The following is a 16710-nucleotide window of genomic DNA, read 5'->3' as shown; positions in this document are numbered from 1 at the left end:
AAAAGATTATGGAGTAAGACTTGAGCGAAAAAGCTTAAAATATAGTTTATCGTTTTCTAGTATAATCTACCATAAATATTTCATGTGAAAGTACACTATTGAAAACTAAATCAGACGTAAACTCATTAAACAATTGTCACTAAAACGCAGTAGTAAAAAGGATAACCTATGAAATTTACATAAGTTAAACATATATCGGGAGAGGCAAATTCTGGTTAGGTTAGTTAAGAAAATGGATGGGTTTAAGAACTTAGTCGTCTATGGGCAATTTAGAACATATGCGAGGTTCTGTGGGCTGTGGGCCGAACAATTGCACTAAGAAGGCCCAAAAACTTCCTTTTGCTTTAAAATGCTCAATATTATAAAGTAGTCTCACTGAATCAGTGTCTTCGAGGTCTTGTTTATTGCATTTTATAATTCAAAAGCTGTCTGTCAGTATTGTTTAGATTGTCAATTAAACACAGTGTTTTTAAAACCGGACCGATCCGATGGTTGGACCGGGTTCAACTATGAACCGAGTATATAACCAGATTGAATCTAATAATTGGTTCAACCATGAACCGATCACGTAGCCGGATTGGATCTTAAAGTTATTAAACTACTAAAAACTATCAAAAATCTATAAATCATCCATATGAACATAAAACTAGTTTTATATTTATAATGTTTTATGTTTAAAAGTTATTTATATTTTAATTATGTATCATATTTACTAATATTATTTTAAAATTTATATACTAAAAGTATATTAAACCAGATTAGTGAATTAGATTTGATCCGGTCAAACCATATTGAACCGTGATCCAAAAAATTTCGGTTCAGCTTCCAGTCCGGTTTTAAAAACACTGGTTAAACACATATGATTCGACCACAAATAAATAGTCCACACATAATAATACTAAACAGGATCAGTTGTTAATAGTTTGAGAATATTCTCCTCCTCTGATATTTTCATTGTATGGATTCGCATAGGTTCCGGTCATCCTCAAACCGGAGTACGGCCTCTGAAACCGATCATCATCAATTTGGGTCTTTAATCCCTAGACTCAATAAAAAATATCGATCGTTGAGCTTCGACACGGGTCTCCGCTTGATTGCTTCTCTCTCCGGTAGTCAGACATTTGGGTCTCCGACAAGGTTGGTGATGGCAACTTCTTCCCTGAACTCTGACCGGAAGATCGTTACCGGTCCGGACGGTTATGTTCTTGAAGACGTTCCTCATTTCTCTCATTACATCCCAAATCCTCTTGTACGATAATGTGAAGAATTCTGCAAATGTGTGCGAGCGGGAAAAAAAAGTCTGAAACTTTATGAGATGTTTGGTTTTAAGTTACTGTTTTTATTTATGTTTTCAGACATATCCAAATCCATTACAAGACAACGCTGCTTACTCTGTTGTTAAGTAAGTGACCGTTAACTTTCTTTCCAAGTTCGTTACTTTTCCCCTACGTAACTGAATCAATAGCTTATCTTGTTTAGAAATGTGTGATCGTTATCCAGTTAATAAGCTTCTTATGTGTGTTTTCAGACAAACGTTTGTATCTTTCTCATGTACAGATTATAGATAGATCGTTTGGGTTTGACACAGCTGTAGAAGAGGCTCAACGCTCAGAAAATTTGTCTGAAAACACAATGTGAGAATAATGTAATAACTTTAGGTTTGATTTTCCTTTTACCAAACTGTAATTTACAATTTAATAATAATAAAGTTTTATATACATCGTTTATTAAACTTTAAATGATAGAAAATGATACTTGAATATGAGGAAACTATTAGTAAAAATCAAACTGCAGCTGGCTTACCATCTTTACGAGGGTCACTAACTGCAGTGAGCAATCCCTTGAAAGGTTTCAGTCTCTTGCTAGAGTCTTTACCAAGCTTCCTTCCAAGTTCAATAATCATCTCATCTTCTTCTTCCTTGTAACTCTGAACAATAAGTTGAACAATAGCTCCACCTGATATCTCCTCAAGCTCATGTCCCCTCTCTGCTAAAAACATCTCGCTATTTTTAGTAACTCCTATGTGATCACCGTTAATCGCCGTGAAGTTCTCATATTGAACAACGTTCGGTATTAACTGCAACAATAAGTCAATAACCAACATAAGAAACAATGATTATTAATTTCATCTGAATGTTAGTAAAATATGATATGTAGTTTTTGTCACCTTATGGTAAACTCTTGCACTCTCTACAGCTTCTAACGGTTTCATCTTCAACACAAAGAAGTTAAGGAAGACTTGAATCACCGCCGGGATTATCTTCATTCCTCCGCTTCCTCCAAGCGTTGCCACCAATTCACCGTCCTGCAAAACAGAACACAACCGTGAGTTTTCATGGAGTGTGAGTTTGTGAGTTTGATAATAAGAGTGAAACAGTTTGCCTTGGTGATAACAAGAGGTGTCATGGAAGACAATGGTCTCTTGTTTGGTTCAATGAAGTTTGTAGGAGCAGGAGGGAGATTGTCAGGAGTGTTCTCCGTCGGTACAGAGAAATCATCCATCTCGTTGTTAAGCACGATCCCCGTGGAAGGAGACAAGACTCCAGCACCAAAAACATAGTTCACAGTTGTCGTCATAGACACAGTGTTTCTCTCCGAATCCACAATGGAGAAATGACTCGTCCCTTGGTCTCTAAGCTGGCTCCAACGGTTCAAATAGTACTCAGGAGGGAACGTCGTGTTGTCCAAGATCCTCTCTCGTATACTTTCCGCACGAGGCTTTGATAGCATGTGGTTCATAGCGTTTGTTATGTTGACAAACTCAGGGTCTCCAAGATCCATCCGAGCTGCGAACATATGTTTTATTGCTTCTATCAAACGGTGGAGGCCAAGATCATTACCTGAACCAGTGTATAGCTCCGAGTAGCTGTCCAAGATGTTCATAACCATCGAGAAACCAACCGTTCCGCTCGACGGAGGTGGCATTCCGTAGATCTTGTAACCCATAACATCCGAAGCCATTGCATTGGTTACTCTGACTTTGTAACTTCTTAAGTCATCCATAGTTATGATCCCTCCCGCCTTTTTCACATCGTTGACGAGCTTTTGGCCTACTGTCCCGTTGTACAACGCAGCCGGACCTAGCCTGGAGATCATCTCCAGACTCCGAGCTAGTTCCGGGTTATAGCAAGTCTCACCGGGATTCAAAACCTGTCCGTTTCTTGAGAAGACATTACGCAAACCCGGGTCTTTAAGTATCATCGAAGAGTGTTTCGATATGGCTCGTCCGAGATACGGAGCCACCACGAAGCCGCCTCGGGCCAGCTCAATAGCTGGCTCGAAAAGCGGCTTCCATGGAAGACGGCCGTACCGTTTCCAGGCCTCGTAGAGTCCAGCTATCTCTCCTGGGACTCCCATAGACAACGCGCCTATGGACTTCGCGTCCTCATCGCTCTTATACATGTCCTGCACCGTCAGTTCAAAAGCTAAACACAATGTACTCAAAGCCGGTTCTGAGCATAGCGAAATGAAACATTCGCCTATGGCCATCAAAATATTAATGATTAATATGTATTATATCATTTGGCCTCAGATGATTAAAAATATATATATATATATATATGTGTTTCAATCTTCTTGAATCTCAGGGCCGGCCCTATTGTACTAAATTGAAAAATAGATCAAGTAGAGACTTTATACCTTAGAAGCAGCTAATGGAGCGGTTTCTCTCATGTCAAAGGCCTCAGCTTTAGAATCTTCCATGGAGCTAACTATCAAGAAGGCTCCACCGCCAATTCCGCTAGACATGGGATTAACAACACCGACGCATAAGGAAGTAGCCACGGCGGCGTCAACCGCATGCCCACCTCTTCTGAGAACAGAGACACCAATATCCGAGCACCTGCCGTCGTCAGCAGCGACAACACCGTTCTCTGACTCAACCGCGTCACTTCTGGTTGCATGGCTGTGACGGTTGGTCGCTTCTCTCGACAACCAAACTGTTATGTTGTTACTAAAGCAATAACCTACAGACAGAGAACAAAAGACTTAACGTTCTTGCAAAAGTGAATGGCGTTGGTATAATCACTATTGTTGTATCAGGTCATGTAATGGTTCCTGTATTATTAAAGGAAAGGAAACAGACCTGAGATCGAGACTAGAGTCAGAAGAAGCAGAGGAAGAGCAAGCCTCAGATTGTTTCTGTGTTTCTTAGTCTCTGCGACCGTTTCTTGGTTGATTCCTAGAAGAGGATCAGCGAGGATTGTGTGAACCATATTCGATATCTATCTCTTTCCTCTCTGAATCTAAGAGAGAAGATAGTGAATGGGGTCCAAAAGAGAGTTTAGATTCCCAAGTTGTTATGTGTTTTTGGATTTATTCTTCTAAGTTTATGATTGGTTGTCTAAATATTCTTCTAAACAAAACTCTACACGCAATACTAGTCTGAAACCCAATCAGTTTACTTTTAAGATGGCTTAAAAGATAAATTAAAATATATATATATATATACATATATAATAGGCTCTACATAAAAGGAAAGGAAGTGATTGAGACCTTTTTTTGTTTTAAATATAGAAACCCATCTACATGCTCTCAATAAGATTTTAAATTGTAGGACTGGTTATAAATAACACCTTGTCAATCCAATTGATGTCAAAAAAAAAAGAAAAAGATTTTTAAAATGTCAAAAAATTATAAATGGAAAAAAATGACAGTTTTTAATAATCTTATCTTAACATCTCTTGTCCACAAATTTGTTTTTGGGATAATTGTCAAAAAATTTTAATACTGAGAAAAGGTCAAATATCATCGACATTCAAAATAAAAGAAACTAAAAAAAAAAGTTCAAATTTCATTAAGAAATTAAGAAGGACCCATCAAAAGTGGTGCTTCTTATTCTAAAGGCATACCCAAGTAATATAATAGAATATCTAAACCAATGATATTCTAAAGGCATAATAATATTTTTAAGTAGTTTAATTAAATAATTAAATTGAGGAATCAAAAAATTATATAAACCAATGATATTTAAGCAAGTGCTCAAAGAATCACTCAACTTTTTAAAAATTTCTCATATGAAAAATTCATGTCACACACTCTCAAGAGTTTTTTTATTACTTAAAGTTGTTTATTCTTGAAAGGCACATTGAGCAGCTCTCAATGAAGATGCTCTAACAGATTTTTATAGAAAGACATAATCAACTATTTAAAGAAGTTTTAACTATATTTAAATTAGATTATAAAAATATTTAAAAGGGAAATGAAGCAGAAATTATGGTGGCTGATAAATTCAAAACATAGGAGAAGGAGCAGGAGCAAGAGTTGGAGCAGCATCAGCAGCAGCTGGCTTCCCATCTTTCCGGAGATCACTAACTGCCGTCAGAACTTGTCTGTCTTGAACAACAAACTGAACAGTGGCTCCCATTGATGTAGACACTAGTTCATGTTTTTTCGTCTTCAAGAAGTCTCGAGTCTCTTTGTTAAGCAAAATGTGATCTTGATTGTACACTGTCCAGTTTTCGTATAACACTTGGTTTGGTTCCAACTGTACAAAACCAAAAGATCAATTTGATGATTCAAAACTTGTTGAAAAATTGTCTGTTTGCCATTGATGCACGTACCTTGTGATACACTCTTGGACTCTTCACAGCCTCTAGAGGACTCATATTCAAGACAAAGTGATTGAGGAACACTTGGATTACCGCCGGAATTATATAGATTCCGCCGCTCGCTCCAATAACTCCGACTAGCTCATTGTCCTACCAGGAAAAAAAAAGCAATTAAGCAATTATATTCCTCTGTTATTACTCTGTATTGTTTGTTAAGACAAGTATATCTCATTCTTTTTGTTCACTGAGACTGTAAAGAACCTAAACTCTTCTATTTGATTGAGACACTAGTTTTGACAGTTATGTTTTGCTTGACAAAAACGAAGAAAACGAACTTCTGTTCTTGATTTCGCATGTATAAATTACCTTTGTGATGATTAAAGGCATCATGGAAGACAAAGGCCTCTTGTTTGCCTCGATGTAATTCGCGGGCGGTGCAGATTCCTCGGATGTTACCGAGAAATCAGCCATCTGGTTGTTGAGTATAATACCGGTAGAAGTCGACATAAACCCTGACCCGAACGCGTGATTCACAGTTGTTGTCATCGACACAACGTTTCTATCTTTATCCACTACACAGAAGTGGCTCGTCCCTTCATCCTTGAGCTGTTTGTATCTGTTTATAACACAAGTTAGTACATAAGCAGGCTCTGTCAATCCACATAGTTAAATCAGTCACTTACTTGCTGCGGTAATAATCTGGTGGGTAAGTCTTGTCATCGGATATCTTTTCCTGAATCTTTTGGGCCCAACTCTTAGAGGTCATATTTTTCACAACTTCAGATATCCCCTCAACAAACGCAGGATCTCCAAGATCCATTCGAGCTGCAAGCATAAACTTTATGGCTTCTATAACTCGATGCAGAAAAAGATTCTTATCAATACCATCTATATATTTGTATTGCTCCAATATATTCATAACCTGTTTGTTTCCAACATCAAAACATGAAATATGTTATTCACATTGAACACCATTTATATATCGAAAAATGAGTCATCATTCTCACCATTGCAAAACCGGGCGTTCCACTAGACGGAGGCCACAGTCCTTGTAGTTTAAACCCCATAACATCATTTACAACCATTGCAACCGTCACGTTAACTTTATAGTTCCTCAAATCTTCCAACGTCATGTTCCCTCCAGCCTTCATCAGATCATTTACAAGATTTTTCGCTACATCATCTTGGTAAAACGCTTTCATCCCGTTCTGCGCCACTTTTTTCAAGGTCTCAGCGAGTTCGATGTTCTTACATGTATCACCTTTCGTCAACAGTTTGTCTCCGATAACGAAAACACTCTTTAAACCAGTATCATTCCTGATCTTTTCCTCGTTGGTGGATAACGCGAAGGCGAGATGCGGACCAACCACGAAACCGTCTCGAGCAAGTTTAATAGACGGCTCGACCAGCTGTTTCCACTGGACACGGCGGCCGTTGTTCGTCCACGCTTGGTAAAGACCGGCAACCTCTCCTGGAACTGCTACAGACAATGGTCCTTTTTGTTGCTTGTCCACTTTGCCCTCGAACATTTCCTATTAAGGAGTTTTACAATTTATAAACAAAAATTACAAAGTTTTCGCGTACTACAAAAATTCTGCTATCATAAACAAAAGAATTTTCAAATTAGTCGCATTGAAAGAATTTTATTCATTCATCGGAAATTTCAATCTAGTGGTTTAAAGTTGAAACCTAATAAGTCGTATGCATATGTGAATTGTTGATAACAAAAGAAAAAAAATAACTATTAAAAATTAAGTTTATAACTACTTTTTAAACATAGTTATTTGCGATATATGGAACTTTTTAGCAACTGTTTATTAGTTTATTTTGTCAATAATAGCCTTATTTTTATTACTTATAATATTTTCTATAATTTTTGTACGTAACAAATTTCTTTCAGGTTAGTGATGTAACTTGAAAGAACGTAAATATATACATACTTAAAAAGACGAACAAAAGATAGAAAAAATAGAACATGTAACTTTGTTAGTGATGAGAAGAACCTTGTATGCAGTGGAAGAAGCGGTTTCTCGCATGTCATAAGCTATCGCCGAACCGGATGCAGAGCCGACGACCATGAAGGCTCCACCACCGATTCCACTAGACGTAGGATTCACGACACCTAAGCAAAATGCTACGGCCACTGCGGCGTCTACGGCGGAGCCGTCGAGTCGTCTTAGCACGTCCGCGCCAATGTCTGAACATGTCTCGTGGTCGGCCGCCACGACGCCGGTTTTCGACGTCACAACGAAGTCTTTGTCATTGCTTTTGGTTTCTGTTTCTTCGCCAGTAAAATAGCTGGTCCACGTAAAACCTGATAATTATACAAGAAATATATTTCATATTATTGCACTTCTTGTAATTCATTTGTATTATGGACTTCATTTATCTAAAAAAATATATTGTGACAAAAATGTAGGAACTGAATAAAACCTACAAGACTATAAACCAACTAACTAAAAATTTCGTTATTATTGAAAATGGTATATGTTTAGAACTATAAATTGAATCCAAAAGGAAACAAAAACCTTATCTATATTTTCATAAATAGAAAATAGTCAAATACACAAACTAAACAAAAGTTCGATTTAGCTAAAAGCATAGTCTAAGACTGTGAGTTACAGAGAAAGCAAAAGAAGGCAATACCTGCGCCTCCGACAAGAAAGAGAGACAAACACAAGGCAATTGCAATCTGATTTCTTCTTGGCCTGTTTTCATTGACTTCAGAAATCGTCGTGTCCGACTTTTCGATGTCCAAAAATGGATCTCGCATTGTACCCCGACCCATTTTGTGTATACTTCTTTTACTAATGAGTCAAGTATCGATTCAAAAGTATTTGGAAATGTGGAGATATAATCGGAGAGATGAGATTTTTATAGCTGGATGGAGAGAGAGAGAGAAAGAGAGAGAGAGACTGAGATTAGATGATGTACTATAGCCCTAAAATGTGTTAATGTTGCATGAAACTGCACGTCGTTTACGTAACTATTATATTGTATAGTTAGTTAATATATATAACTAAGCTTTTCTGCATCAGTCATGTGTTTCTCATTACTTATATATACAATCATCGTAATGCAAGGGTGGGAACAGACTTTGAAAACGTTGACGCAATCGGCCGATGATGCATTCATTATTTAAAACACTGTTTGATACAATTTTTGAGGCATGAAGAAAAGAAAAATATTATTACAAACGTTATTTCATGTGAAAACATCATACAATTATTTATGATTTAAAAAAAAAACAAATATTTATAATTTAAGTTTGGTACGTACCAGCTGCTATCTCGAAATTGTGATGTTAATTAGTCTTAATTGATTCCCCCACTATTCGTCATTTTTATTTCTTTTGGACAGCAAAATATACTAGAGAGAGAGAGAGAGAAGGAGAGAGAGAGAGAGAGAGATTGTTGGTTACTGGTTGCATGTTATTGTTAGTTATGCAGTTCTTTTTTATAATATATAGCAATGACTTTGTTATATCGTGCATCACCTAGTCTTTTAATATCACCATGCGTATCTCCAGTGAATAAATGTGACTTAAACTAAGAATTGTTACATCTAGATGTGTCTTAAATCTCAGTGTACCTAGTAAAAATCCAGCATTCGATGGACCCACATAGTCTGAATGCGCGTTATAAACGTAAAGAAGATAAACTCGCTATCAAGATTGACATCTAAGAGGTGCAGAATCACGCAGTCCCGGTATGGTATGATTTATTTTTTAGAAAATATGTATTCCTAAAAAATAAAAAAATCAGATTTTGACGCTGATATGAATATGAGTTTAAAGATATAGTTATTCATTCACATAATAATATACAAAGCCTGAAACATGTATTTATTTCAATATGTTTTGTTCTTTGCTTTTTTCAAGTTTGATTCGCATTTATTCACAGCAACAGAATCAAATACTTTTGAGGACTTGAACATTAGAGGTAATTTGTCAGATCCGAGATACAATTTTACACATTTTCCTAGCTCACGGTGCTAGGGTTTCGTTGAATCTGGGTCAGATTTAAATCGCGGTGGAACGTTGGAGTCGTTGTTCGTCGCTGCAGTAGCTACTCAAGCTTTGCTTTCCTCCTCCACTCTCCATCTTCCTCCTATTCGTTCATTCCGTTAGAACTTCCCCATCTAGATCTCAGATCTGTGATGAAAAGGCACTCAGAGACAGTCGCTGGGGACTTCTATTTGGTCTTCTTCCTACAACATTGAGCATGACGGCTGTCCCAGTTGCCTGTTGATCGGAGTTGATTTGCCATCAGCTCCTCTGTTCCAGAAGAAGTGTCACCGTAGATGTGCCCTGCCTCATCCTTGTTCAGATGCTGGAAATCTTTTGAGTTCTCAGCTCTGGGGAAGGGACCGGTGTCAAGAGCCATAAAACCGCCGCTTCCTTCCGCTTGCGTTTGCTCTGTTCTTTAACTGCTGGCGTCTTCTCTTCGGTTGAGGGATTACAGGTTGCAGCAATGGTGATCTCTGGAGTTGCTTCGGCGTCTAGAGTGGACTCCTCCGGTGATGGCCGGACCCGGACTTTGTCAACCCCGCTTCGCATGTTGTCCTTTCGGGTCGCCTTCGGGATAATCTTCGGGTCCTAAGATTATTCTCCGGCTGATTTTCTCCAACGATTGTCGCTCTTGCTTCAGGCTCCGGATGCAAGTTCTGCAATCGGTCTACTGGAACTGTACTGATGTTTAGGAAGTAGTTTAAGTTAGGCTTTGACTAATCCTTACAGGCTTAGTTGAACCTTCATTATCGGTGAATGTCATTTTTAGCTTTTTTTGGGGCTTTCACAGATCCATGCTTTAATTAGCTGCTTAGATTCACATGGTTTTGATTATTTCGTAACCAATTGTATATCCATGATTCATTATTTTGGTAATGAGATTCACATACTTAACAAAAAAAAAAACACGTTTCTGCCGACAAAAAAATATGTGGACAGCTTTTTTACGTAGCTCTGTCAACGCTAACAACTCGATCTTAGTCAATGATATTCACGAGTCTTAATTTTTATGTTCGTAATTTTCTCCTTTTAAAACTACTCCACTCATTTCAAAAAGATAGATGTTTTAAAAAAAAAAAATTGTTTTACAAATTTGGAGCTTGAGCAATTTGATGTGAAGACAGTGTATCTTCATGGAGAGCTAGAGGAGATATACATGACTCAGCCAGATGGTTGTCGAGTTCCTGAAAAGGATGACTATGTGTGTACGCTTCAGAAGTCACTTTGTGGATTTAAGCAATCTCTCAGAGGATGGTACAAAAGACTCGACAGCTATATAATCAAGTTGGGCTACATCAGAAGTCCTTATGATTGGTGTGTCTGCATGAGTAAGTTGAAGGATGCGACGTTCATCTGTTTGGTACTCTACGTGGATGACATGTTGTTAGCTGAAGAGAAGTGTGACATCGAGAAGCTGGAGCTTCTGGGTTTTGAAGTTGAGATGAAGGATTTGGGTGCAGCAATGAAGATTTTAGGGATGAAGTCTTCAGAGATAGGGAGAAGGAGTTGTTCTTGTCACAGAAGGCCTACATCAATGAGGTGTTGACAAGGTTCGTGATGTCTTCATATGAACTTATCAGTATTCTGTGCACTGCAAATGTTCATCTTACCACGTATATGGTTTAGCCCGTTGGGGCATCATGCCCGTCGGGGCATCTGGTCCGCAAGGACATCTGGCCCGTTGGGGCATCTGGTCTGCAAGGACATTTGGTCTGCAAGGATATCTGGTCCGTTGGGACATCCGGTCCGTTGGGACATCCGGCCCGTTGGGGCGTCCCGTTGGGACATCTGGCCCGTTGGGGCGTCTGGTCCGTTGGGACATCTGGTCCGTTGGGACATCTGGTCTGTTGGGATATCCGAATGATGACGAGAGTCTGGCTCTAGTTGAGCATCTGGCCGTTAAAGGGCGTCTGGTTCATCATAGCAACACATCTGGTCCGAAGGGACATCTGAGACAAAGAGAGCGATGGTACATTTGGCGTTGAAGAACGCTTCTGGTACATTTGGCGTTAATAGTGCATCTTGTACATCTGGCGCTGATGGCGCATCTGGTACATCTGGCACAGAGAAACGCATCTGGTACATCTGACACTTGAAGGTGCATCTGGTGCATCTGACACTTGAAGGTGCATCTGGTACTTCTGTTATTGGGAGGATTCAAATCAAGATGGAGATTTGTTGATATGCCTTGAATCTGGATGTTACATCTAAGCGATGGATGTTACATCACATACATCATACCGACTCAGTTGCATCAAGAGCGTTGCATCAAGTTATTATGGATGTTACATCTGATCGTGAGCTTAGGCCCATGAGTCCGTATAGTCTAGGGTTTTAGATGGGAGATGCTACTATATATATCTTGTATTCGAAGTAACCCTAAACTTACACTTTGTAAGCTCATTATCGCCTTCAAGAACTCTCGAGTCTCTTCTGTAAGCTTAATATGATCTCCATTGTACACTGTCATGTCCTCATATAACACCGTGTTTGGTTTCAACCGCAAAAATTTAAAAAAAAATTATTAGATAAAAAATCCTCCCCATTAAATGTGTGTTGTCTTTGATGCATTACCTTAGGGTAAACTCTTGGTCTCTGAACAGCCTCTAGAGGACTCATCTTGAAGATAAAGTGATTGAGGAACACTTGGATCACCGCAGGAAATATATAAGGCCCACCGCTCGCACCAATTACTCCGACCAGGTCATTGTCCTACCAGAAAAAACAATCAATATTGTTAGCTTACCAAGGATTAGGGGTGGGAACTTTACCCGATATCCGAAGCCGCACCCGAACCCGATCCAAAAAACCCGAACCGAAATCCGAACCGAAGTAGTAAAATATCCGAACGGGTATTGAATTAGGAGAGATTGGATATCCGAACCCGAACGGATAATATCCGAACCCGAATGGATATCCGAAGATAACCGAACATATGTATAATTAACCATATATTTCTAGTTTACATCTCTCATTTTATATAAAATATTTGTATTGATACTACACATACTTTAAGTTCATATGATATACATAGAATTGAGGAGAAAATGATTTGCTACTCAATTAAAATGGATGTCAAACATTTAATTTCAAAAATTAATAACAAGTTACATCCAAAATTTAAAAACAATAACTAAATTAATGTTTTTTTTAGTTTCAAAATGTTATGTCTATATCTATTAACCATTCAATCTATTAAAAATAAAAAATTAGTTAAGTGGAAGTTATATTTTTAAATACAAGAAATTTGAGAAATGAAAAATGTAAATTTTTTTTTCAAAATTTAAATATCCGAACCCGATCCGAAATAACCGAACCCGAAGTAAAAATAGCCAAACCTGACCTGAAATACAGAAATACCCGAACGGATTCTATACCTTTATACCGAAATACCCGACCCGAACCCGAACGGATACCCGAACGCCCACCCCTACCAAGAATCCTTTGATTTGGCTGTCCCTTGTCTTGGTTTTGTATTGATTGAGACAAAACAAAGGAATGGATTTTCTTGATTTTTTTTTGTTCATGAAGTTACCTTTGTAATTATCAATGGCATCATAGAAGACAAAGCCCTCTTCTTTGGGGAAATGTAGTTCGTGGGTGCTGGAGGGAGGCTATAAGAAGAGACCAGGGTTGATACAGCAAAATCCTCCATCTGGCCGTTAAGTATAATACCTGTTGAAGGCGACATAAACCCTGACCCGAACGCATAGTTCACAGTTGTTGTCATCGACACCGCATTTCTATCTTTATCCACCACACAAAAGTGAGTCGTCCCTTGGTCCTCAAGCTGATTATATCTATCACAACAAACAATACATAAATCTATAAAAAGATTCTCATAAAGCCAACTTTGGTTACATCAACCACTTACGTATTGAGGTAATTTTCTGGTGGGAACGTCGTGTTGTCCGATATTTTGTTCTGTATTGTTTCGGCATAAGACTTTGAGAGCAAATTGCCACAACATTAGCAATGCCATCAACAAACGCAGGATCTCCAAGATCCATTCTAGCTGCAAGCATATGTTTCATGACTTCTATAAGTCGATGCAAACCAAGATTCTCATCAGTAACCTTGACTTTCATGTACCTCTCTAGTACATTCATTATCTGTTTATTTCAACATCAAAACATGAAAGCTATTAACACTTTCACATAGTTATATATAACCAATATCGAAAAAGAAGTCATCATCCTCCTCACCATTGCAAAACCAGTAGTTCCACAAGCCGGAGGCCACATGCCACGTATTTTATACCACATAACATCATCAACAACCATCGCATCACTCACCTAAACTTCATAACTCTCCAAATCATCCATTGTTATGATCCCTCCAGCCTCCCTCACATCGTTCACAAGCTTCTCCGCCACATCCTCTTCGTAAAACGCCTTCATCCCTTTCTCAGCAACTGATTCTAAGGTATCAGCTAGTTTTGTGTTGTAACATATATCCCCTTTCTTCAACAATTCTCCCTCTTTAGTAAAAACACTCTTCAGACCATTGTCATTCTTGATCATAGCCTCGTTCTTGGACAAGGCGAAGTCGAGATGCGAACCAACCTGGAAACCGTCTCGCGCCAGCTTGATAGATGGTTCGACAAGTAGTTTCCATGGGACACGACCGTGTGTCTCCCATGCTTTATAAAGTCCGGCTATTTCTCCAGGAACTGCTATTGACAATGGTCCTACTATTCTCTCGGCTTCTCTGTTCTCAAACATATCCTATTACAATTTAACAATTACAAAGTTTGGTTATAGATTGTTAGAGCATCATTACTCATGGGTTTTTCAAAATGGGTTTGTATCCATTAATATATTAGTATTTAGAAGTACTATAATTATAATAAAATTTTAATCTTAAAAATAGTTGTACCACTTAAAAATAAACATGTTGTACTCTTTTTTTTTTTGGACAAACATGTTGTACTCTAATCTCTCAAAATTTATTAGAAAGTTTCATACAAGAATATATTCTTGTTTTTACACTCTTTTTCTTACTTGTTTACTATTGATGGTGAGATATCCACTGCTCATGTTATTGCATTACATAGTAGGAAGTTTGTTGTAATTTAATCCCTCTGTTTCATAAAAATGTTATTTTGACATTTTTTTCTTATCACATAATTAATATCATTTTAAAATTTCTATGCAAGGTATACTTTTTAAACTTAATATTAATAGTAACTGTAACTGAATTAATCTTATATGTAATTTTATTTATCTCTAACATTATTAGCTAAATATGTATAATTAATAAAACATAAATACATTCGTGTGAAAAATGTTAAAATGGCACTTTTGAAGAAAGTGAAAGAGTAGTAAATAAAATGTAATGAAAGATGTAAAATGTTTTTATTAAGAACTTGTGAAGCAGCCAATGGAGCGGTTTCTCTCATATCATAAGCCGTGGCTACCGAGCTGGCTGATGAACCCACAACCATTAAGGATCCACCGCCGATTCCACTCGACGATGGATTACACACCTAAGCTAAACGCGACAGCCACTGCTGCATCCACGGCGGTGCCGCCGAGTCTTCTTAGCACGTCAGCTCCGATCTCGGAACATGTCTCGTGATCAGCCGTCACGACCCCTTTTTCCGACGTCACAACAGCCATTTTTCCATTGCTTTTGGTTTCAGTTTCTTGGCCGGGGAAGTGTCTGCTAAGTACAATGCCTGATCATTTACACAAGAAGATTTACGGTTTAGTCTCAGATTCTTAGAAGATTGTAACCAAACAAGAAAATGTTTAAACGTGTACGATAGGTTATAAATGGAAGAATAAAAACGAAAAAAAATGGAAGAATAAAAACGAAAAGCAAACCAAACCTTGACAAGAAACAGAGACAAGTATAACGCCATTGGTAGTCTTTAATTTTTTTTTGCAAATCTGATTTCTTATTGACTTACTTTAATTTTATTGATGTCAGATTCGCGCCATATCAAGTGTTCTTGTATCATTGTAATATTTTCTTCGACGTCCAAATGTGGATCTTGCAATTTAGCTGGACCCATTGGATAGTCTTGAATCAATATTTGGATGGAGATACAATCAAAGAGGTGAGATTTGAAGAGGGAGGGAGGGAGAGGCACTGGAGAGAGGTGTGTTAGTCTCTTTAGAAGGAATGTCTTTATATAGACAGAACGAAAGAAAACTTTTAATCAATCTCCTAATCAGGCCTCGTGGCCCTTTGGTGATGCAAAGGATGCATGATCAGTAAGATCAATAATATCTATTTGTCTAGTGGCCGGATGTGTTGTGACAAAAAAAACGTGACAAATGTGTATATACACTGTCACGAGGGTGGAATCGTCATGCGTTAAGCTCTTAACTCATTTAATCATTGGATTATCAACCAAGTTCGAGCCTTGATTTATATTTTTCTATTGGCCCATATAAAATATTTACAGCCCAGCTCCTTTTGATTTATTTTGTTTTGTCTACTATAGGGCACCTCTGTTACATCAGCCTTCTAAAACTTTAAGCCCGATCCTGACTTGGTTAAACATTAATCACTAATCAGTTCCAGTCCTCTCAATCATAATCTCTAGGCTCTTGTTTTTTTCTTCTCCCTCTTCTGCGAATCTGCGATGCACGTTATATGCTCTATGTCTATTATTTCGTTCCTCTGATCCAATAATGCATATTTTATAATGATGCTATTGTTGTTTCGAATGATGGGCGAAACCACGTAGTCAAATCGACACAAACTCTTATAGGCCGAACGTCCAATTTATGTCAAAAATTATGAGGACTCAAAATATTTCGTTTTGGACTGGTAGACAGAGAACGAAAAGATGAAAATACTAAAAGTAAAAACGAGATTAGAAAATGTAATCTTGCTTAATATCTTTCAATTCGTTAACTAGGTGCCGCAATTTTTTGGTGATTTAACAAGAAATTACGATATCATTCAATTCGGAAGCATCACTAAATAAATTTAGAAGCCAAATGCTAAGAATATTCATCTCTTCACTCATTAAGAAAGGAGGTAATTGTGAACTTTAATAGTTGTGTAGTATCTTTTTGTTGATAACTTTCGTTACCACTGAATGTAAACTAAGGGCCAAATCCAGTTCAGGCTCAGTATCACTTGGCTCCATTTAATTGCTTGAATAGCTATGAACCATATAAGCCTAAAATCACC

General features: G+C 37.8%; 2 protein-coding genes and 1 pseudogene across 2 annotated transcripts; all 3 read right to left on the bottom strand.

Annotated features, from left to right (window-relative positions):
- Positions 1–1641: 1641 nt before the first annotated feature.
- Positions 1642–4320, bottom strand: LOC106306744 (gamma-glutamyltranspeptidase 3-like). Its single transcript, XM_013743475.1, has 5 exons — positions 4085–4320; positions 3640–3965; positions 2383–3405; positions 2168–2305; positions 1642–2077 (listed from the first exon to the last, which is right to left on the bottom strand). Exons 1-5 carry the CDS (start codon positions 4212–4214, stop codon positions 1784–1786), a joined length of 1911 nt encoding a protein of 636 aa, XP_013598929.1. The 5' UTR covers positions 4215–4320; the 3' UTR covers positions 1642–1783.
- Positions 4321–5230: 910 nt separating this feature from the next.
- On the bottom strand, positions 5231–8322 carry LOC106303425 (gamma-glutamyltranspeptidase 3-like). Its single transcript, XM_013739697.1, has 7 exons — positions 8196–8322; positions 7553–7863; positions 6557–7081; positions 6233–6471; positions 5916–6165; positions 5562–5699; positions 5231–5485 (listed from the first exon to the last, which is right to left on the bottom strand). The coding sequence occupies exons 1-7, from the start codon at positions 8320–8322 to the stop codon at positions 5231–5233; spliced, it is 1845 nt and encodes a 614-aa protein (XP_013595151.1).
- Positions 8323–11457: 3135 nt separating this feature from the next.
- On the bottom strand, positions 11458–15188 carry LOC106303424 (annotated as a pseudogene).
- Between the last annotated feature and the right edge of the window lie 1522 nt (positions 15189–16710).

The sequence above is a fragment of the Brassica oleracea genome, chromosome C7 (genome assembly GCF_000695525.1).
Source record: "Brassica oleracea var. oleracea cultivar TO1000 chromosome C7, BOL, whole genome shotgun sequence".
NCBI classification, from domain to species: Eukaryota; Viridiplantae; Streptophyta; class Magnoliopsida; order Brassicales; family Brassicaceae; genus Brassica; species Brassica oleracea.
The sequence above is the reverse complement of the archived record's forward strand: the minus strand, read 5'-3'. Positions and strand labels throughout refer to the sequence as shown.

Bases quoted from the DNA above. Each gene is read 5' to 3' on its own strand.
- LOC106303425 (XM_013739697.1), bottom strand. From the start codon at position 8,322: ATGCGAGATCCATTTTTGGACATCGAAAAGTCGGACACGACGATTTCT. The intron at 7,082-7,552 runs GTTCTTCTCATC...ACTCCTTAATAG, and splicing joins CTTCTTCCACTGCATACAAG to GAAATGTTCGAGGGCAAAGT. The intron at 6,472-6,556 runs GTGAGAATGATG...GGAAACAAACAG, and splicing joins GAACGCCCGGTTTTGCAATG to GTTATGAATATATTGGAGCA.
- LOC106306744 (XM_013743475.1), bottom strand. From the start codon at position 4,214: ATGGTTCACACAATCCTCGCTGATCCTCTTCTAGGAATCAACCAAGAA. The intron at 2,306-2,382 runs GCAAACTGTTTC...TCTGTTTTGCAG, and splicing joins CACCTCTTGTTATCACCAAG to GACGGTGAATTGGTGGCAAC. The intron at 2,078-2,167 runs GTGACAAAAACT...TTATTGTTGCAG, and splicing joins GTGCAAGAGTTTACCATAAG to TTAATACCGAACGTTGTTCA.